Genomic DNA, 23,971 nt, shown 5'->3' with positions numbered 1-23,971 from the left:
ACACACACACACACACTATGTACATTTTTAGAAAGAAAAACAAAACAAAAACACAATGTACATTGTTAGAAGAAGAAAAAAACCAATATGTACAATTTTAGAAGAAAAACAAACAACAAAAAACAATGTTTTAGAGCTGTTATTGTGTCAATATGCTAAAGGCCTCAATGACTTTTTATCATTCTTGTTTAGGATTTTGTTTTTGGCGGGGTGTCAAGCAGCATCGGTGAGGTCTTAATTTGTTGCTCTTTCATTAACTGGCAAAGTTGCTGTCCCTTGTTTTTCATGCCCCAAACTCTCCTTTTCAAATTGTTGACGTCAGAATGTATTTTTTCGCCGCCCTGTTCACCCATCAAACCAAGCCCCATCCCCCACCTTTCCATAAACTCTACACAATGTGCTTGAGAAAGTGGTGCCATTAGCTTCTTCAGAAACTTGAATACCGTGAAACTGAAACAACCCTGATGCATAGTTTTTGCAATGCCTAATGGTATGATGTTTGTCCTTCGCTGCCTTTGATCTTCTGCCACAAATTCTGCACATAGCATTTAGCCTAAATATGTGGAGATCTTCTGTATGTTGCACTGCCGCCATTCTTAACTGAGACACCTTAAATCAATAAATAGAGTGACTACAAATTGAAAGAAATTGATAACAATAAACAATCAAAACCATATACACTGATACAGACAGGCAAGAACATAAGCACAATTACAGTCACAACATTAAGTCAGGAATAAACACGTCACAAAAAAAAGGGGGGGGGGGACGCAAAACAAGCAATACAAAAAACAGAACAGATGAAATGCACTAGAGTCGAGTGCCTGTTCCAAACGGTGCATGCACTGATTAGGCGCGTGGATTAACGAAACAAAACTGCTCCAAACTCAAACACAAAAACAGCCTAAAAAACTTATTCTCACTCTATGACACAGTTTAGACTAAGTAATTACTGACGGCAACATCAGAAACACAGTCGGTCGTTGGTATAAACATTGAGCGTGGTTACAAAATGGTATACAATGCGCACGTTCTGATTCTTGGAAGTACAACAAAGAACGACCTGCCGGTAGATTCGATAGCAGTATTACTTCAAAATCAAACAAACCGAATCCCTTCCGGAACTCTAGTTTGCACATACACAAAGCCTGAATATCCGAGTAACAATATACACAAGATGACGGTAATCCAACGTTCAAGTCACGCAAACCAGTCCATTTCATACCAAGAAACACGTATTTTTTCACACTGGCCCACACAGCTGTACAGTTCCACAGTACAATGAACAAGGGCTTTGTGCGGCTGGCATTTCCCCGCGAAACTAAAGAGGTCACCGCCAGCGCAGGGTAGGCTATTTATGGCCTGCTTGCTCCAAGCTGCCTGCCGCTGAGATAGCATAACACGCCGCAGCAGTGAAATAGTGTGTGTGGGGTTGTTTGGCTGTTTGTGTGTTAGTTTGTGTGTTTGTTTATTGTTTATTTTTTATTGAAGGTTCAAAAGTGAAAGTCGGAAATAAATGTAAGCTTCCGTATATACTCTCATTGGAAATGTGCCCTCAGAGGGAAAAAAACCATTAACCTTGTAATGATATGTGTGTAAATCGCCCTTTAATGACGATATGGTGTGCAGTGTGTACTGATGTCACGTTTGGAAAAATAGCCTAAAAACCAGAAATCCCCCATACACTTTCATTGAAGTTTTAAAGGACTTTGTAAACATTCGGTGTTTTTGCTTCTGTATCGGTCGTTGTTTATATAATCGGTTAATTATGTCTTTGTATATCTCTCCCTTACTTTTAAATGTTTGTCACATGCTGTACCAAGCAAACATTCATATGTAAGGGAACACACAAACACACACACATACGCCGACACACACACACACACACACACACACACACATATATACACACACAGTCATAAAGTACACGCGTAAATAAATATGGTAACATGTAAATCACTTTAAAAGCATTTATTGTTAACTTTAAGCCCACAGATACACAAGTTCAAGAGAAGGAAAACAAGGAAAAAATAAAAGTAAGAAACAAACAACAAGATAGCAAAACGAAAAGAAATCACTAGGGAGATTCAAAAGACAGCACGTTTCGTTTTGCAGCTCGTTTCGTTTGGTGAATGAGTCACCCCGCGAAACGGAACGTGAAACGAGACGGCATAGGCCGCAGACAAGATTTAGATGTATTCACGTTTCGTTTCGGAATGAAGGAAGGGCGATAAATCTTCAAGTGAAATTATCACGTCTGTCCTCGATCAGAATGGAAAAAAAAACCCTAGGAGGTGGTCCAGAATCGGGCATACTTTGATTATTTTCAGTCCAAATAAATCACACAGACTTTGTTTATACAAAATCACATACGAAGCCAGAATAAAAATTCGATGCGATGACCTACTTCTGCTTCGCCATTTGCTTTCTCACCATGAAGTTGGATAAATGTACCAGGATCAGCACCCTTCAAAATATTTCAGTTCACAACAGTTGTCTACCTCCAATGAACACATTCTCAGCGCTGAAAGACTGTGAAAGGGTTGATGAATCTAGCAATGCATAAAATGGCCAACAAATAAAACTGTTAGTGTGCAAAAATACTCACAAAAGTTGACGAAATATTGTTCGTTTTTTGGGGGTGGAAAACGTGACTGCGTTTTGACGTTCCACGTTCCGTTTCAGTTGACCTTCACCTTTCCAGCGAGAGACCCCCGAAATGATGACGTTTACCACAACTTCAAAACGAAACGTCCCGACGTTTCGTTTATTAAATCTCCCTATTCTAAGGAAAGGACGCAAGTAAGATAAATAAAGCAAGAATGAAATAAAGAGACAACCAAGGAACAAACAACAACAAAAGAAGAGAGAGAGAGAGAGAGAGAGAGAGAGAGAGAGAGAGAGAGAGAGAGAGAGAGAGAGAGACAGAGAGAGACAGAGAGAGACAGAGACAGAGAGACAGACACACAGACACACAGACAGACACATCGACAGACATATAATTATGAACTGTCAGCTAAGTAAACGCATAAACTTTTCAACATTCATCCTTATTAACTTTCAAGAGTATGTAATCAAACTGGCATGCACTATGTACAACAAGAGGCCCGAGGATTTCTCACTTCGTCGGTGATTATAAATATTTTGATCGTACATACGCTGGATTTTGTCTTCTTTACACTGCATCATTATTGCTTGTTACTGCAGTGAATACAATCCTTAAGAATCCTTAAGCAAAAGGTCACAGGATAAACATGCAGATCCGTGCTAGCTGTGTTTCCATCTCTATAAATGCGTTAAAAATGTAACACCGCACTTTAAAAAAATGTAAACAGATAATAAAATGTAACCACTGGAAAATAAACTTACAAACTCATAATGCTTGGTTTCTGTTAACAGTTCTGCATAACGGCGTGTAATGTTAATCATAACGTCATCAATGAATCAGTTTCAATTGGCAGAAAGGAAGTCTTTCCGTGAAAGGAAACGAATGTTATATTACTGTATTCGTGATCAGAATTAAAACAAAAATCCTTGTTCGTATCATTGTTATAGGCCTTGTTAAAAGTATTATATACATTGTGACTTTATATGAAACTCAACGGTGGACAGAGAACTTTCTCAAATTGCATGTAAATGAGTGTTCACGGTAAAAACTATTCTGTACGAAACACACCAGTCATTGGTCTAGACGTCAACAGGAACTCTGATATATTTTATAATATAATCTAAAAGAAAAAAACACAGAAATAAGACTTGAGCAGACATGTTAGGTACGTCATATTAATAGCAATAAATAGAGTTTCCCCACCCACCTATTACACCCCAAAAAGAGATAAAAACGAAAAATAAGCACCGTTACTACAAAGAGCTGTTCACAGAGAAATGACGTGTTCAGTATACTCTATAAACATATATACATACATTTCGCTGTAAACCAGTGGATCTGGCGTATTTGAACTGATAGCTATAACATTCATTTTTAGAAATCGGGTTTGACCATCTTTCAGAACACGACACAAATGAATTTGACCCGTTTGATCTACTTATTTCAAAACGTAAAATATATCCATGTAAGTTGACCAGGTTTACGTCATTCAAAATAAGAAAGAGATCATTTTGTGCATAGTTATATAAGCCGTTTTTGACTACATGACGCTGTGTTTGATTATCTGCTCATATAATTGCCTACATCGGTTTATCTACGTACACAATGTAAAACTGGAAAATATCACACACTAAAAAATGTATAAACTTCGTAAGTAATACTGATACGGAAAGGGGAAAAGACGGTGCACGTGGTAACATGAGTTCAATGTACATAGCAACAATATAATGTTGACGAAGAAACATGCAGAAATAAATGTCATTGTCATCAATTGCACGAGTTTTCATTCATAACCAGCTGGGGAATAAATATAATGTTCTCCATGCAACACATCGCCGGTTCCCATTGTTGCAGGAAGCAGGTTACATGGATAATCAAAAGCATACACAATAGAAACTCCCGGGGATTATTCAGCTCTTTTCATTGGTGTTTCCCCAGACCTAGACAGACGACACTGCTTCGCAAAGTTCTAAAACCGAACTGGCAAACAGAAAAGTAAACAAAAAACAAAACTACTCCATCTAAGGTAATAAATTCATGCTTTATCGCAAACAAATGAAACCTAGCGATATGTTTTATCTTCTTACAAAGTCATGGTGTGCGTGTATCTCTGTTTCGATTCCGGCACAGACGTTCGGAGAAACACGAACGTCAAGTTCAAGTCAAACCAATTGACCCCTGACACACACATTTTGACCCGTGCAAAAGACGTAGTATTGATAAACTTCGTGCAAATAAAAAATAATAATGAAAAACCAAAGAACATAGCAACAAAAAATGCAGACACCTGACAAAGCCGAGCAAGCAGAATGACAAGTCTAATGACAAAACAAAGAGGCAATGAGAAACAAGATCGCGATTATCTTTCCTTCGCGGCACGACGCAAATCTTTTGTGTCCTTTGACCCAACGCGGCTTCAACATTCAATCACTAATATTTGCAACTGAAAACCGAGAGTATGGAATACTGAGAGGGGCAGGATGGGAGGGCGATGAAAATGTAATGGAGAGACACGTGTATCAATAAGATTAAACCGATTCTGCAATAACACAAACAAGAACAAAAAACAACAGTGACCTATGACACACCATACAATGAATATTTAATCAATAACATGATCGTCTGCGTTGCAGGTGTGAATTGTGATCCGCAAGTGAAGGGTTGCGGGGGGGGTGATCATTGATGTGTGTGTTTGTGTTCGTGGACTGTGAGGGAGGTATGGGGGGGGGGGGGGTTGTCAGGTTTTAGTGTGGGTATAAAACGAGCAAAGCATCACCCACACCAAACAAAATCTTTCGGGCAAAAAACACTCGCAATCGCATCTGTCCGCACAATATTATATGCACCAGCAACAGGAAAGAAATGTAACAATAGAAAAACACTCATCTGTGCTTTCTGCTATTCCTTAATTGTCCCCGACTCGATCGTCGCACGATAATCCACAGATCTGTTGTGAGATGTCAACGTTGACTGTGCAAGCAAATCACCTCGTTTGAAATAAAACATAACACATTCCATCGCTCGAATGCAAAATGTAGGCACTCTCGTCTCAAAGACGCTTACTGCTGACTTCCCACACCATTCTGTAGTCGAAACCTACAGAGCTTCGCATCCTCAAACCTGACATACTTGGGGCCCCAAAACATGTACTATAATAACAGAACTCGCGTTTCAAAGCATGGCTCGCTGTGTTGATTTTGCACTTATTTTCGCACTACCAAAATGATGACATAGCCTAAACGATGTTTGGTGGTTGGTTGTCAGACCAGCTTTTTTGTAGGTCCTCGGGGGGCATATCGACTTTTGTTTCACATTTATTGACCGCGGCCTTCGGCCTTCGTCAATCAATATGAAACAAAAGACGATAATGCTCCCCCTCGGACCGAGAAAAAAGCTTGTCTGTCAACAACCCACAAACATCTTATATTGTCATCATTTTCACGAGTTTTCATTCACAAGCAGCTATGAAATAAATATCATGTTCCCCATGCAATAAATCCCCGGCTCCCATAGTTGCAGGAAGCGGGTTACATGGATAATCAAAAGCAAACCCAATCGAAACGCACGGGGATTATTCGGCTCTTTTCATTGGCGTTTCCCCAGACCTAAACAGACGACACGACACTGCTTTGCAAAGTTCCAAAAACGAACTGGCAAACTGGCAAAAGTAAACAAAAAACAAAACTACTTCATGAAAGGTCATAAATTCATCACAAACAAATGAAACCTATAGCGATATATTGTGTCTTCTTACAAAGTCATGGAGTGCGTGTCTCTGTGTTTCGATACACAGACGTTCGGAGAAACACGAATGTCAAGTTCAAGTCAAACCAATTGACCCCCTGACACACAAATTTTGACCAGTGCACAAGACGTATCGATAAACGAAGCGCAAATAAGAAATAATAATAAAAGCAAAGAAAATAGCAACAAGATATGCAAACATCTAACAAAGCCGAGCAAGCAGAATGACAGGTCTAATGAAAAACAAAGAGGCACTGAGTCGGAAACAAGATCGCGATTCTTTCCTTCGCTGCACGACGCAAATCTTCTGTGACCTTTGACCCAACGTAGCTTCCACATTCGATCACTAAGCTTAATATTTACAACTGAAAGCCGAGGGGCTGGAATACCGAGATGAACCTACAGAACTGTGCATCCTCAAACCTGACATACTCATCCCAACATTTTATAAACTAAAAAACATCTTTGATTGCCAGTGGTTATCAAAACGGAACTCGTGTGGTTATCAAAACGGAACTCGTGTTTCAAAGCATGGCTCCCTGTGTTGATTGTGCACTTATTTTCTCACTACCAAAATGATGACAAAAACGATGTTTGGTGGTTTGTTGTCAGACCAGCTTTTTTGTCGGTCCTCGGGGGGGCATATCGACTTTTGTTTCATATTTATTGACCGCGGCCGACAAAAAAGCTGGTCTGTCAACAACCCATCAAACATCTTATAATAACCTGATTTGCCGGGTGAGTTTTTTTTTTTTACAGTTTCAGTAGAATAACAAAGGTAACAAAATGTAGATATTGTATCTTGTACAATGAAACAATGGCAACAATTGAATATTTGACTTTGACATATTCAAACAAAATCAGTTAACGACATTAACTATGGCACAGTGGAAAAGCACACGCAAATAACATAAATTGGCTTTGGCAAATTGAAACATAAACAGCAAATTTAAAAGTAATATTAAAAATGAGTTTTATCACAACGGAACAACAACATCGTACAGTGGACATAAGTGTTGGTACTATAGTACATCACCTACCAATGGCAGTTGTGGATTTTGACACAATGGATCAGTAACAGCGCACAGAATATATATAAATATGAAAACCTATAAAATGAAAACATTCTCGCACAAAATGAGCTTATAGTTTTAATGTTGGCACAATAGAACAACAACAGCAACAAGTTTAAAAAAACACATTAAAAAAATGAATTCTCTACTCACCGACACACCGACATCACAATATTGCAATACAATACGAATTTTTGCTTAAATATGAAAGCTTCATCAGCAAATAGTACAAAGATTTTGGCACAAGGGAATACTGATAGCCATTGGCAAAAAGGTATTAGCAAAAGCTAATGGTAACAAAATGATTACAAATAATACTGCTTACTGTTTTATCTTTTGTTTCTCCAAATACTGTTAATGTGTAATTATATTCAACGAAATTCAACGAAAAACGAAACTTTCATAATAACACCCTGAAGAAATATTGAAACAGAAATATCTAACCTGGCTGCCCATGTGTCCACTTTTGTTTACATTTTCAACGAAATAAGCTCAGATAGTAGAGTTTGCAAGTTCTTCCTTATTCACTCATGTTGTGACAACGTCTTTAATCTATTCAACTTCGAAAAGAAAACTGCTGACATACTTTACTTTCTGCTGAATATTACATATGCTTCATTAAAAATCAACACAAAGAAGAAATCAAAATGTTTTATTTCCATCTTTGTGATTCCTAACTACGCTGGTCATCAGCAGCAACGAGCATCACTAATGTCTATTTTTTAACAGACGATCGGCTGTCTGTCATGAACAAATCTAAATTATTTTGTTTTGAAGACATTCGGAGCAGAGCAATGTGAATAGACATTGTCAATAATGACCTGTTTGATTGGCTGTCTCTGCAGATTGTCGTAAACCTCAGATTCCGTCCCTTTTGCACAGCTGTAGATGGCACTGGCTTCAACAGGTTGGGCTGCTGAGTACACTGAGGTCGGACTACCCTGTCAATAGTAATGAAAACAGTTTCAAACACAACTTCCACAAACACCCTACTAGTGATTTGTTGTTCGTTTTTGTTGGTGCTGGTTTCTTATTGTTGTATTTTTGCTTCTTTGTTTTAAGAGCTAGAGAAAAGGTGATAGAAATGAGAGGGGGGGGGGGTGATACACGAGAAAAAGAAAGAGACAGACAGACGGACAGAGATAGAGAACAATTGACAGACAGACAGACAGACAGGCAGACAAATAAACAGGCATACAAACAGACAGACAGAAATGTCATAAATATATTTCAAAATAAAGACGAGAGGGCTTAGAGAAGAAGAAAAAGGTAGAGAAAAAACCTAAAATTGTATTCAAAGCATATTCATATACGTACCGTAGACTCGTCTAATTTGCTGTTTTCCTAATGATAATACAATTTACCGAGAATAAAATATATTTCATGCTTCATTACCGGCCCAGCAAGTGTATAGCAGAAGGCAGCACCTGATGCATTCTCTTTGTCCCCAGCTGTCATGGCGGAACATGGGACGTCATCGCTTGGGGACAAGGCAGGAGTTGATTGAGTCACGCTATTGTTGTCATCTTTATTCCGTTCTGAAGTTCTTCGTCTTCTCCTTGAAAGATATTCATATATGTCGTTAGTATGCCAACATTGCTTCAGCCATTTCAAAAGAGGAAAACATCCAATGATAAGACACAGTGATCACCTATCTTCATAATTTGTCTGTTGTGTATCTTGTTCGTCCACTTTGAAGACCGATAGGATGATTCGTTTTGTCATTAATTACACATTCCATAAACTGACCTGCCTAGATTTTATGCTAGATTTTGAGTAAAAGAATGGTTACAGCGCCAACTACTTCAAGTGTATTAGTATATGTACTGGTATATTTCATATGCCGTCAAATGCAATTTGTTAAACTTCTTCATCATTTTAATTACTGTAATAACAAATAGACTGCATTTCAAAGAAAATGTAGGATTACTACCGATATCTATCTAAAACTGCCTACAACAATCAAAAACATTACTTTTAAATTCATATCAAGTCTTCATTATAACTATAAAGCAAGCTTTTCTCTACTTCTTGTGACTACTTAATCTTTAGAAACATATCAAAAGCTCAGTATTTTTCCAAAGTATATACTGCTATAATTACAGGGAACAGAGAAAAACATCGGCGGCAAAATGCATAAAATAGGAAAAAATAGAAGATGCATTAATGCATACATGCACAAATGCATGGAATAATGGATAATAAGGGTGTGTTTAATATAAGTATAGCCCTTAAAAAGGAAAAAACTGGCTAACAAACTCGAAGTGCCAGAGTTTGAGGCCAAGGTTCTGCTGCCACTGACAGGTAGGAAGCCCGAGTGGTAACGCACTTGCGCTCGGAAGCGAAAGGTTGCGAGTTCGACCCTGGGTCAGGGCGTTAGCAATTTTCTCCCCCCTTTCCTAACTGGGTTCAAGTGCCAGTCTTTCGGATGAGACGAAAAACCGAGGTCCCTTCGTGTACACTACATTGGGGTGTGCACGTTAAAGATCCCACGATTGACAAAAGGGTCTTTCGTGGCAAAACTGTATAGGCATAGATAAAAATGTCCACCAAAATACCCGTGTGACTTGTAATAATAGGCCGTAAAAAGTAGGATATGCGCCGAAATGGCTGCGATCTGCTGGCCGATGTGAATGCGTGATGTATTGTGTAAAAAAAGTCCATCTCACACGGCATAAATAAATCCCTGCGCCTTGAATATGTGCGCGATATAAATTGCATAAAATTAAAAAAAAAGTAAAAAAATAAAAAATCCCTGCGCTTAGAACTGTACCCACGGAATACGCGCGATATAAGCCTCATATTGATTGATTGATTGATTGAAGAAGTTTGCTGGAGACCTGGCTTGGCCGTCTTGAGTCAGCGATGCGTTTTGTCAAGGTTTTGGTAAGACAAAGGACCGCAGGCCATCGGGGCTCAGAGGACAGGGCATCGTTTTGGGGTTGGGGCATGCATTATAATTGGACCACAGGCTGCAAGACGTCATGCGATGCACACAGCAAATTTGGTGCTTGCTGCACAGATAAGCGAGCATGTAGTAAAATGTATGAACAAATATGACAGCTAAAAAGATTGTTTCTTCAAATGTGTGTCTTGCAGAGAGACATTTGCACGTTCTGTAGACTTGCAAAATACATGCACAGCATTGCAGGTTACAATGTATAAGTTACACAATATCAAGTCCAAGATTGCTTAGATAGTTTCCTTAGGAACCATATTCGGGTATCCCCGACCTTGTGGCAAGGTAATTCCCAAAAATGGGCCAACAGGGAAAATATTCTAGTTATCCTGGATGACGTGTGTAACCTATTAATCCTTTAAAAAAAACAGCCAATTGTAACGTTGACATAACAAGAACACTGTTTAAAACAATCCCGCTAATGCTCTATTGCTCTTTCTCCTGCTGTCCGCAACCTAGGTGTCACTCTTGACCAGTCCCTGTCCTTCCATCAGCATGTTGCCAATGTCTGTCGCACTTGCTTCTTTGAAATCCGCCGCATCTCCTCCATCCGTCATCTTCTCACTGAGGATGCCACTAAAACTCTGCTCTGTGCCTTTGTCCTATCCCGACTCGATTATTGTAATTCCATTCTTTCTGGCTCTCCCAACTACATCATCGAAAAGCTTCAGCGCGTTCAGAACCATGCCGCCCGCCTCATCTTTCGCTCTTCCAAGCACGACCACATCACCCCTCTTCTTCAAACCCTACACTGGCTGCCTGTTCAACAGAGGATTCAGTTCAAGATCTCCACACTCTGCTTTAGAAACTTTGATCTATCGTCCCCCAGCTATCATTCTGACCTTCTCGATGTCTACTCCCCCTCTCGCTCCCTAAGATCCTCCGCAGACACCCGCCTTTTTAGGATACCATCAGCACGCACCAAAACATATGGCCAGCGCACCTTCTCTTACCAAGCCCCATCCATCTGGAACCAACTCCCGCACTTTTTCCGTCTTCAGAATGCATGTGCCTGTAGTTGGTATGAGTGAGTGCGTCGCGTTTTTGCTGTGCGTCTGTCTGCGAGTGTATGAGTCCGAGTGTATTGGTCCTTGTCGATTTGTGTTTCGTATAATTTTCACTATGTATTGTATATTTTGTAAGCGCCTAGGGCTATATTTAGATTAGGCGCACAAATGTTCATAATAATAATAATAATAATCATAATGCCTGTTTTTCACTCGCTAAACTCCTCCTCATGGCAGAAATTGTATGTGCGAAGCTAGTTCTCTTTGTGTTTTAATTTTTGATTCCAAGCGAAAACAAATGTACAAATCAGATTTTTTTTTTAATTTTCTCTTGCAGAGAAGTCTTAGCTAAAGTACAGAATGTTCTATCAAATTGCTATAAACGGTTGCTGTTGACGAGAAGTTTGTGTTATGAAGACTTGTTGAAGAATTTGTCAAACTTCTTTATTGTTAATAAGTTTCAAAGGTCAAGTATTCAAATACAAAAAAACTGCCCCCCCCCCCCATCCAATCCCTTGAATGAATGCTATTTTTCCAGTTTTATCTGGTATTTTCTATGTGGATAAATACATTCAATTTCTTTTTGTCGGACTGATACAACAATGTATTCCAGTTAAATTAAACGGCAATTTGCTATTACTCACTGGATAAAATAATAAATGCATTTCTTGTATGTTAATATCCGCAAGACGTTCCTATGCACATGCAGCTGACTTCTTTTGTACATTTTGCAGATGACTTTTTCATTCACATGCAAAGATCACTTAATGGTTTGTACACACATGCGTGCTAACCAGTAAAACATCCCGGAAAGAACAGCAGCAACGAAAAGGCCGGCAACAAGCGAAACTGGAAGCACAGCGTTGGTTGAGTCACTGCCTTCCTCACTTATCGCTTGAACAAGGAACATACAATTGCGTTAAAGTCCGATTCTTAAAGCCACCGTCTATACTGTACACAAGTTCGGCTCACTCTCTGATATTTGCCAAAGTTTTTACATGTGATAAAACACACACACACACACACACACACACACACCTAAAGTGTGGATGGTTACCTAAGAGGCGGCACTGGGTGTAGTGCCTTTCTAGTGCACTTGCACTACAACAGCACTGGGTGCAGTACTCGCTCCGGCATCGAAGAATTTTGCACTAAAAAATGCACAAAATTTGACCTATTTCGTCGCCTATAGAGGACGGAAAGAATGTCATTTTGAACATTGTTATGACATTCTTTCCGTCAAAAAAGTAAATTTAACGGTGTCAATTTAACCATAAGGCAACCATCCACACGTGTGGACGGAAAGAATGTCATTTTCAACATTGTTATGACATTCTTTCCGTCAAAAAAGTCAATTTAACGGTGTTAAATGAAGCGACCATCCACACAATTAGGTTGCCATCCAGAGTTTAGGTTGCCATCCACGTGTGGATGGTTGCCTTATGGTGATTTAGGCAACCAAACCTGTGGAAAAATGGGTACACACACACACACACACACACACACACACACACACACTCAAACACTCAAACACACACACACACACACACACACACACACATACACACACTCAAACACACACACACACACACACACACACACACACACTTAGACATATACCAAACATTAAAATCCTGACTAACCGTGTGCAGATTTGAAAGATGTTTCTCAGTAAAGTACCTAATTTCTAAAAAGAATCTCACTTTGCACAGAAGGATCGTTAAATGTTGATGTGTGTTTAGCAACGAAGTTAAGGGGTGGTTTTATTCCATGTGAAATCCAAAAGTCAACATGGGAAGGACAGTTCAAACTCTCTCTCTCTCTCTCTCTCTCTCTCTCTCTCTCTCTCTCTCTCTCTCTCTCTCTCTCTCTCTCTCTCCCTCTCTCTGTGCATGTCTCTCTCTGTCTGTCTGTCTCTCTCTCTCTCTGTCTCTGTCTCTCTCTCCCTCTCTCTCTCCCTCTCTCTGTGTCTCTCTGTGTCTCTCTGTGTCTCTCTGTCTCTGTCTCTGTCTCAGTCTCTATGTCTCTGTCTCTCTCTCTCTCTCTCTCTCTCTCTCTCTCTCTCTCTCTCCTCTTATGTTGTCCATTATATTTTGATTTAAGAAAAAGATGTATAGGAAGCATGTGTGTATATTCTGTGTCCACCATTTTGTCATTTTCAGATGTTAAGAGGTGTCGCCTCATTTCTAAGTTCATTTTCCATGCTATAAAACGTCGACAACTGCATGCTGAAGCGTTGACATGTTTGAGATAGTACCGTTGTAGTTGTAAATGATTACGTAATACACCGTGAGGGCCAATGAGTAAGACGTGTATATGTGTAAGTGAATGTAGCTTCTCCTAACCCACAGCCCCTTTTCCCTGGTTAGTATATATGGGCCAATGGCCACAAGTACAATAAACCATCCAAAAGTCAAAAAGTCTCTGCCATTTTAACAAATATAACTCTTCAATGGTGATTGCAATTTAATGCAACAGATTGGTTATAACATACATTGTCAAAATGGTTGAGTAAAAAAAACCTGTAAGCTTACAGTCGGAAGCAAGTGTCATACTCACGTTCTGAAGGAAGGTCGCGTTCACTACACTGTAGCTCAAACCCTTTCTTGGCTGCAACACATACAACAAATACCTGAGGTTGTTTCCCTTTCAGATGTCACAAGTCACAGATATTTGTATCTGATTTGTATTAAATGTTCTTTCCATTTGTTTATAATTTACTTATCAAGAATAAATTGTCGTGTATATTATTCAGTAATCTATTCATTTATTTACTTACTAATTTATTTATCATTTATCAATTATGTATGTATTTGTCCTATTTGACTTCTTTATTATGTTGTTTTTTGTTCCCCTCAAAACGTTGCTTGTGAATTATATTTGTTATGGCTATAGCTCTCTGCCTATTTCAAAGTACATCAGTACAAAGACACGTAAGCAAGCACAAGTAAGAGAGAGTGTGTGTGTGTGTGTGTGTGTGTGTGTGTGTGTGTGTGTGTGTGTGTGTGTGTGTGTGTTTGAATGTCTGAGAGTCTCTTTGTGCCTGTAGTTTTGTTTTCGAAAGAAGCGCATTGACATTTACACTACTACTCGTCACATTTTCCGTATCAAATTACAAGAAAACTAACGATGCACTGCACCTTGAATTGAGAGCATCTGTCGGACGTGCAAGTCAGAATCTTGGTTTTTAAACCGAACCACAATTTTGGACACATTTGTCATCTTGTTTAGTCTAGGAAACAGTTGTAACTGTTCTTCAAATAGTTCATTGGTCGCTGTGTTTCGCACGCTCAAAACAGTTCTATTCTTGCTCTTGTCGCGAAACAGGAATAAATTCAGCGCCTTTAGATCAAAATCCTGTGGTGTGGTTGATGTTATGGTGCACTGACACAGAAAATGCCCGGAACCACGGGCAGCCCTAGAGACTTTACTGAAGGCCGCATCATCTGGTGCTGAGTACGTGAAATTGCGACAGGGATCAAGAATTTGCCCTGAAAATGAAAAAGGATACTGTATGTCAAATACTGCTGTATTTACACATTTAAAATGCATAAACGATTTTAGCTTTTTCATATGTATACGTACCTCAATGTGAAACATACATTGTGCCCCCCAAAAAGAAAATAAGAAAAGATAACACTTTGTGTGAAATCTACTTTGTCTGTCATTGTTTATGTGGGGTTTTAATTCAAGTTTCAATAACCATATCACGAAAAAAAAATCACGGATGCCTCTTCCTGAACTTTAATAATTGCCTACATTTAATGCTTAAACGAAATTCTGCCTATAATTTTAGACATAAACAATTACATTGATACCTTTAACGCATTCCGCCTCTGCCATCAACTCCTTCCCAGATGGAACAGTACAAGTGATTTGTTTGGTCCCATCTTTCGCACAGTCGCTGTAAACGTACTGCAAATCCTCCGGACTGACTGTCTCGTTACAAGCCCCGCTGTTTGTGTCAACGGCCTTATAATCTGCTTTGATGACCCATACATTCTGTTGATCGCAGTCGAGCGTAACTGCAGACAGGAAAAAACAACAGACGAATAGCAAGCTACGGTGTGAAATAAGATCATTTTGTATTTTACTGTTGAACTAGTTATGTAGTAGCCCGCATCTCACTTTGCAATCACTTATACACGATTAAGGGTTTTATTATGGGGACGCGTCTCAAACAAACATTAATTTTGACGTCGGAGAAATGTGCAGTAAGCAATTTAGAATCCCTTAACAGCTAGTGAAACCCTTATTCAACAAGCATTGGTATGTATGCCACAGAACGCTTTCCATAGGCGAACAACGCTGCATTATTTTTTTTACAGGTGCGTCTCACCTGCCACTCAGGGGGATCGAGTGTATCCAATCAGAGCCCGATTTGGGCACAATCGCGCTCGCGTGCCGTGTTTCGAGACAAGGGTCCGTATGCATGAGGAGGAAGTCAGCAACACTGGAAGTAGAGGCCTCTTTTGGAAGTGGAAACTCCCGAAGTTAACTTTCCCACTGTTCACTATGCATGAGCGCCGAAGTGGTGACTTCGAGAGTATTCGGTCAAGGTCGCGAACATTGGGGGAATCCCAACTAGTACGCATGCGTTTGTTAACGGTAAGCTTGGCGACCAGAAGAAACAAATCTCATCGCGAGTTCAAAAAGGCAAACGTTGAGCGCGCTGTAGTACTAACAACGTTATTGCTGTTGTTTTTTGAATAGTTAAACGAAAGGGTCGGTTCAAACCTGTGATGATTGTCTTGGAATCGAATGACTGCCTATAGATGACAATGACTTTGTTGGCCTGAATGTTAGGGAGAAGAATAAATGATTATGTTGAACTTTTGTTTAATAATTGTATATCGGTAAAACTGATTTGGACAAACATAGATTGGTTAAAGGGAAAAATTGGGTTACTGGTAAAGTTCAAAAGGCAGAACATTATGTTGGAGTATCAAGATATAAGGTGCAGTAGACCGTAAATAATTAAGTTCAGTGTCTTTTACATTATTTATTGGGGACATGTGTGTCAAGAAGTTTAGAAAAGACAATACTGTTCATCGGTGTTTTAATTTGTTTTCCTTCGTTAATTTTTGATGACGATGACGATGCATGGTTATGTACAGTTCAAAGTTTGTTTGTTTGTTTGTTTGTTTGTTTGTTTGGGCGGGGATATAGCTCAGTTGGTAGCGCGCTGGATTTGTATTCAGTTGGCCGCTGTCAGCGTGAGTTCGATCACAGGTTCGGCGGAAATTTATTTCAGAGTCAACTTTGTGTGCAGACTCTCTTCGGTGTCCGAACTCCACCCCCCGTGTACACTACATTGGGTGTGCACGTTAAAGATCCCACGATTGACAAAAGGGTCTTTCCTGGCAAAATTGCTTAGGCACAGTTAATAATTGTCTACCTATACCCGTGTGACTTGGAATAATAGGCCGTGAAAGGTAAATATGGCCGAAATGGCTGCAATCTACTGGCCGTATAAAATTTCATCTCACACGGCATCACTGCAGAGCGCCTAGAACTGTACCCACGGAATATGCGCGATATAAGCCTCATTGATTGATTGATTCATGGGCTGAAACTCCCACGGCTTTTACGTGTATGACCGTTTTTACCCCGCCATTTAGGCAGCCATACGCCGCTTTCGGAGAAAGCATGCTGGGTATTTTCGTGTTTCTATAACCCACCGAACTCTGACATGGATTACAGGATCTTTTACGTGCGCACTTGGTCTTGTGCTTGCGTGTACACACGGGGGTGTTCGGACACCGAGGAGAGTCTGCACACAAAGTTGACTCTGAGAAATAAATCTCTCGCCGAACGTGGGGACGAACTCACGCTGACAGCGGCCAATTGGATACAAATCCAGCGCACTACCGACTGAGCTACATCCCCGCCCTACAGTTCAAAGTCAAGATTGGATTGTTTTTTTGAAAGCATATATCGGAAGGTTTCTTTACGCAAGTAAAAAAACTGAACACAGAGGCAAAAACCGGTTGTTGCAGCCTGAATGCAGCCTAAAAAGAAAAAGATTAATAAAAAAAAATTTATATATATATATATATATATAAAACATCAGAAATTGTGAAAGAAACAATTGAAAGTCAGCAGAGACTTTCTTCCGAGATTTGTTAAAATCTCTTAGCAGAGAAAGAGAGAGAAATAAGTATCCCTTCACAGACAGCCTATTGGGAGCATCAGACCCTCCTCAAGGGGGACCGAGATTTACAGAGCAAAGTCCCTTTATGGGGGACGTATCGCAAGGTAATCTAGTCCTGAGGAGGACCATTGTATTTGTACCTAGACCAGACACGTGTTTCGACACTATTGTGTCTCATCAGTGGTCAGGTGGTACTGATGGCGAGAGTTGTCAACCCATGGTATCCAACTAAGAAGCAAACCATTCTCTGAATGGTAGCTTCTGTTGGCATGGGAGACTACCCTCATCTGACAACCCCAAGAGGATATCTGTGAAGGGAAACACTTTGAATATAAATATTTAGCTCCTGGCGGCACTTGAACCCAGAGCGTCAGATCGAAAGTCCGAATCCGTAACCACTGCACTATATATGCTACTTGTGTGCAAAAAGCATAATGAAAAGATGTGTTATGAGTTATGCAGTCGTGATAGTTTGAAAGATCGCCACCTTCGCCGAATGACTCGAGCACGTTTTTTTCGGTCAGTAACTAATCGAACTGTCGGTTTTGAGCCACTCTGTTTCAAGCATTTCACCTAAATTAAACAAGAATATCACAGTTCGTGTCTATGGTGCAAGGTAGGCGGCCGTCTCATTGTAACCAAGTTACAACAGTTGCTCGATTGACGCATTTCACGTCTTCGATTTTGTGTCTGAGCTCATTTCCCAATGAGCTGCCTTTAAAACCGGAATGTCCTGCAATTGTAGTATGCGTTGGAGGTTTCTTTCGGATGTGTAAGGACCCTTAAGATGCGATATCGTCGTATAATGATGTCAAGTGCGAGACCCTGAAAATTAACCTTGAAAGTGGGAACTTCGGAAGAAAAGTTGTCAGCTACTCGTTATGCACGAGTTAAATTAAACACCGAAGTAGTGGCTTCGAGAGTCCTGAGGTCAAGGTCGAGGAAATTGGGGGAATCCCTATTAGTGCGCATAAATGGGCGAACGTTGATCGCGCTGTAGCTTTTACTATAGTTGTTGTTTTTGACTGGTTGAACGAAAGGGTCGGTTCAAAGCTGTGATGATTGTCTTGAAATTGAATGACTGTCTATAATAATGATTTTGTTTGACCAGAATGTTGGGGAGAATAAAAAAAATGTTGTATATGTGGTAGCGCAGTTGGTTATGTTAAACCTCTTTTTTTAATTATTGTGTATCGGCAAAAATAGTTTGGTTAGAGCGAAAATTTGGGTCACTGATAAATTTGAAAAGGCAGAACTCCATTTTTTTGGGAATCAAGATATAAGGTGTAGTGAAAAGAAGATAAGTTCAGCGACTTTCATATTAATTGGTAAAATGTGTGTCTGAATTTTTAGAAAAGATAAATTGTTGTACTTGGGTGTTTGTAAATTATGTTTGTCCTCGTTAATTGTGAAGAGGATGTATGTTTATATAAAGTTGAAAGTCAAGATTTGATTTTCTTAGCCTACGTGCGTGTGTGTTAGACATAGACATAGAACACTTTATTATCTCAATTACGAGAAACTCGGGTGTGGTGTATCACAACAAACAACATAAAACGTAAGAACATAAATATTAAATAAAATATCGAGGCGCAAATAGTCAGCTCATAATAGTTGGGGGGGGAGGTGCACACACACAAAAACACACACACACACATATACACACACACACACACACACACACACACAGATTCACTCGCACACACGCACGCACACGCAAACAAACGCATGAAGGAACAGACGCACATTTATACCCGCACGGACGCACATACAGGCAGGCAGGCAGGCACTCGCGCAAATACATACAAACACATACTCACGCACACACACGCACACACACACACACACACACACACACACACACACACACACACACGCACATGTGCGCGCGTGCACGCAAACAAACGAATGAAGGAACAGACGCACAATTACACACGCACGCACGCACACACTGGCAGGCAGGCACTCGCACAAATACATATAAACACATACACGCACGGCACACACACACACACACACACACACACACACACACACACACACTCTCTCTCTCTCTCTCTCTCTCTCACACAAACACACACGCACACAACGACGCCCACTTACACAGAAACACCACCTCGTATAAGCGGGGATGAAAGAGTGGTGGCCAGTGACCCAGAACGAACAAAAGTCAAAGCTGGCAACTCAGGTTTGTGTTCAGGGAAGTTTGCACGAAATGCACGCACGAGATACGACTTTTCCTTCTATTTTCTTTTTTGGGGACTTTCATTTGCGTTAGCTCGGTTTGATATGAAAAACCGAAGAAAATTAAGCCCTGCCATTTTGCACTCAGAAACTTTGGAAGTAGCGTGTTTACTCCTCGGTCTCGCTGTAGTACATTTACCCTCATTTACACTTCCTCGTTTGCTTCCAAAGTAAGCTCTTTTTCCGTCCCATGCATGCGAAAGTGAGGATGTACTTCCAAGGTCGCTCAAAACTTTGGAAGTAGTCGCAAACTAGCCTCAGTTACTTCCTCGCTTTGCTTCGAAGTAAGCCCTTCTTCCGGGCCATGCATACGAAAGTAAGGCAAGTGCTTCCAATGTCACTCAAAACTTTGGGAGTTGTCGCGAACTTCCTCCATAAGCATACGGGTCCAGGGCCGAGGTGCACGAGAAAGTGTCTTAAGTGACCAACCGGGTGAGAGCCAGCCGCGGCGTTGGATTGGTGGAAATTGATATTTGTTCTGGTTTCAACGAATCAGATCCCGCGCTTTGTTCTCTCCCGTTTGGGTGGCACCCACTTTTGGTTCGTGCACCTCAGCCCAGATATCTGTCAGCACGCCGAGGGAGAAGGTGACCTGGGACCGTCAGGTTTAGTGCAGTGGCCAGCCAAAATCTTTCTTTGTTTTCTCTTTTACCTGTCCGGAAAGGAAAAGGAGGGCTGTAGCCGGCAACAGGGAGAATGGTCTTTTTCTGCCCTGGGTTTGTTGAGATTGTCACGAGCCGTATGCATATGGGTAATATATGTCAATTGTTTCGTTTAGCATTCACACGCGTGTGGTTAAACCGGTGCGCTATTCTGTTAGGACATTTTTATTTATATGGGAGATTTATATAGCGCTTGACGTTCTCTAAGCGCTTTACATATTAATTTCTGCCGTGTGAGATGGAATTTTTTACACAATATATCACGCATTCACATCGGCCAGTAAATCTCAAGCCATTACGGCGAATATTTACTTTTCACGGCCTATTATTCCAAGTCACACGGGTATTTGGTGCATTTTTTATCTATGCCTATACAATGTTGCCAGGAAAGACCCTTTTGTCAATCGTGGGATCTTTAACGTGCACACCCCAATGTAGTGTACACGAAGGGACCTCGGTTTTTCGTCTCATCCGAAAGACTAGCACTTGAACCCACCACCTGGGTTAGGAAAGGGGGAAGAAAATTGCTTACGCCCCGACCCAGGGTCGAACTCGCAACCTCTCGCTTCCGAGGCAAGTGCACTTACCACTCGGCCACCCTTTCCCCCGTTATGTTTCCACGTGCGCTATCCTGTTTGTCTCGTCTGTGTCCACGCTGTCCTCTCTTTGAATGTGTCGTGCTTTTATTGTATTGTCATTTCCCTTTAAAAGCATTGTTGTGAGGTTTTTTTTACTGTATGAGTGATATGATTTTGGGACTTCTCTCTTTTAGGGTCCACGTGCGCGTGGCGGACGCCACCGATGTCGTTCTCTTTTGGCCCTTTTAGTTTTGCTGTTAGTTCAATTAAATTCATTCGTTTTCTTGCATAGCGTTTATGGCTGTGTGCGGAGTTTTGTTGTTGTTGAAATGTTTCCCTTTTTTTCTCGGAATAAGTGTTTCAGAACTTTGGTTCGTAAATGGTAGGTTGACTTTGTTAAAATGATATTGGAACGAGTCATGATTATTACTGCGGGGCATTTCGGTTGCAGGCTCTCTATCTCCTCTTCGCTCAAGTTCAACACTCGAGCTCCAATCCTTTCAACGTACTCGTCGTCCCTGCTGGCTTTTGTCTCTTGTTACGACAGCGGCGGAACCTTCATCCAATCGAGATGCATAATGACAGACCCAGCCACGGGCCGGACTGGTGGGCTCGCTCTTTGAAGACGTCCGAATGTCCCGGAGAATTCAGTTGAGTTGACATTCCTTTGAACCCGTACGCCGTACCCCCTTCTAGTTTTTTTGGTTTGATCGAAGGGTTCGACGTGAGCTAACGTCGACTGTCGTTGCACCGATTCCTACATGTGATCCGTTTTTCTTCATGTGATTTAACTTTTATATGTTCAACTTCCTGTGTATAAACTTGTTTATGTACATTTCTCGTTTGAGTCCTTATCGACCTTATTGTCGATGTTGGTTGTGTATGTGTGCGTGCCTGCTTACTTGGCTAGAATACAATTACCACTCGCATTACCACTACACCACCGGCAATCCTGACACAACCCCCCTGCTAAGAAAAAAGAACAGTTTCTTTTAATTTGTTTTTTAATTTATAGTTACTCCACACCCAAGTCTAGCTGTTGCATAGCCAGTTTTCAACGATCTTATTTAAACTGTATCTGTTAAGGTCCATGTCACGCTTTTGGACTATGACTCTGAGAATGACCAATTAACAAGTTACAGGCTTGAGCGTGGATCAGTCGCTCACAGTTTTGAATTAATTACTCCCTGTTACTGGTTAAACCTATATAATTTAACACCATACGAGAGAAAAAAGCATGGTTTGAAAGGACGTGTGGTGGGCGCAGTGGCCTAGTGGATAATACATCGGCCTCCCAATCGGAAGGTCGTGAGTTCGATTTCCGGCCGCGCCTGGTGGTTTAGTTTAGATACACGAAAATACCCAGCATGCTTCTCCCGAAAGCTGCGTATGGCTGCCTATATAGCCGGGTAAAAAAAAAGGTCATACACGTGAACACCCACCAGTGCATAAAACACAAGTGTACCGTGGGAGTTTCAGTCCATGAACAAAGATGAAGAAGAAGAAATGAATATGATGTAATTGGAGAAATTTGAAGAAAACACACACACACACACACACACACACACACACACACACACACACACACACACACACACACACACACACACACACATACATACACAGACACATACACACACATACATACACACACACATGCACACACACATACACACACACACACACACACACACACACACACACACACGACAATTGTGGCGATAATAATTATAAGGTTGTATGTGTGTATATAGTGATTCACTGGGAAAGCACACCTACCTTCGCAAGCTCCAACCACGATGCTGATAGCAATCAAAGACTGAAACGTGTCCATCCTGAAACCGTTAGACGGCCTTACTGTTGTTGAACATAATTAGAGCCAAGTTTGACAAACAGACACGAATTTACTTCCAGTGCAGCGAAAGCGGCGAAATGACGCACAATTGACATTTAAATAGGTTTCGGAAGCTGACAATTTAGTCAGGGTCACGAGTGAGAGTAACGTAACGTAAAGTGGTGTTCACATGGCAGACTTTGTACCAACTTTTTCCCAACTTGCAAACGATTTTAGTCGTTGCCAAGTCAAATCAAAATCGCTGCCGATGTGAACAGCACAAAGGCTCAAACTAGTTTTAAGCGGCGATTCTCGACAACAGACTTGAACGCCAGTGCAGCTATCGGAGCTACCTATTAATGCGGTGAGAGCAGTTTGGCTGGAGCTCATCAATCAGTAAGCGCGATAAGAAAAGTCACGACCGAGTCGAGCAGTGCTCAAATGAGTTTTGGAGTCGCCACTAAAACTGGCCTTAATCGACCTCCCGATCACGGGGCGGACGCCTTACCACTAGGCCAACCGTGTGAACGGCACTTAACATAAGCCTAAATCTATATTTTGGAAATAACGGACCTACATTTATCTTCCGGATTAGTCAGAATGGCGCGATCACTAGTCCTGTGTTTTCATTTGAGCGACACACAGTTACAAAGGGGGGTGTATGAAATGTAAGCTATGATGCACGATAGGAATTTTACGTTGTTACACATTTGACGAATTTAGAACTACGCCTAGGGCAACACATCGTTAAAGCAAAGGGTGGCAACACTAATAATCTCTGTCTGTCTCTGTCGTTCTGTCTGTCTATCTGTCTGTCTGTCTCTCTGTCTGTCTGTCTGTCTGTCTGTCTGTCAGTTTGTCTGTCTTTCTCTGTCTGTCTGTCAGTCCGTCAGTCCGTCAGTCTGTCTATCTGTTTGTCTGTCTATCTGTCTGTCTGTCTGTCTGTCTGTCTATCTGTCTGTCTATCTGTCTGTCTGTCTATCTGTCTGTCTGTCTGTCTATCTGCCTGTCTATCTGTCTGTCTCTGTCTCTGTCTTTCTCTGTCTGTCTGTCAGTCCGTCAGTCTCTCGATCTCTCTGTCTGTCTCTGTCTCTCTGTCTGTCTCTGT

General features: G+C 40.9%; 1 protein-coding gene across 1 annotated transcript; it reads right to left on the bottom strand.

Moving 5' to 3' along the window:
• Nucleotides 1-8,099: 8,099 nt before the first annotated feature.
• Nucleotides 8,100-14,002, bottom strand: LOC138972286 (uncharacterized). The gene is made up of 4 exons (XM_070344990.1): nucleotides 13,951-14,002; nucleotides 12,186-12,285; nucleotides 8,821-8,983; nucleotides 8,100-8,366 (listed from the first exon to the last, which is right to left on the bottom strand). The coding sequence occupies exons 2-4, from the start codon at nucleotides 12,194-12,196 to the stop codon at nucleotides 8,187-8,189; spliced, it is 354 nt and encodes a 117-aa protein (XP_070201091.1). The 5' UTR covers nucleotides 12,197-12,285; nucleotides 13,951-14,002; the 3' UTR covers nucleotides 8,100-8,186.
• Nucleotides 14,003-23,971: the final 9,969 nt, after the last annotated feature.

This window comes from Littorina saxatilis, linkage group LG8 (genome assembly GCF_037325665.1).
Source record: "Littorina saxatilis isolate snail1 linkage group LG8, US_GU_Lsax_2.0, whole genome shotgun sequence".
Classification (NCBI taxonomy): Eukaryota; Metazoa; Mollusca; class Gastropoda; order Littorinimorpha; family Littorinidae; genus Littorina; species Littorina saxatilis.
Note: the sequence above shows the minus strand (reverse complement) of the source record. Positions and strands in the feature narration are given on the sequence as shown.

Bases quoted from the DNA above. Each gene is read 5' to 3' on its own strand.
- LOC138972286 (XM_070344990.1), bottom strand. The intron at 8,367-8,820 runs GTAATGAAGCAT...TACTATTGACAG, and splicing joins GCTATACACTTGCTGGGCCG to GGTAGTCCGACCTCAGTGTA.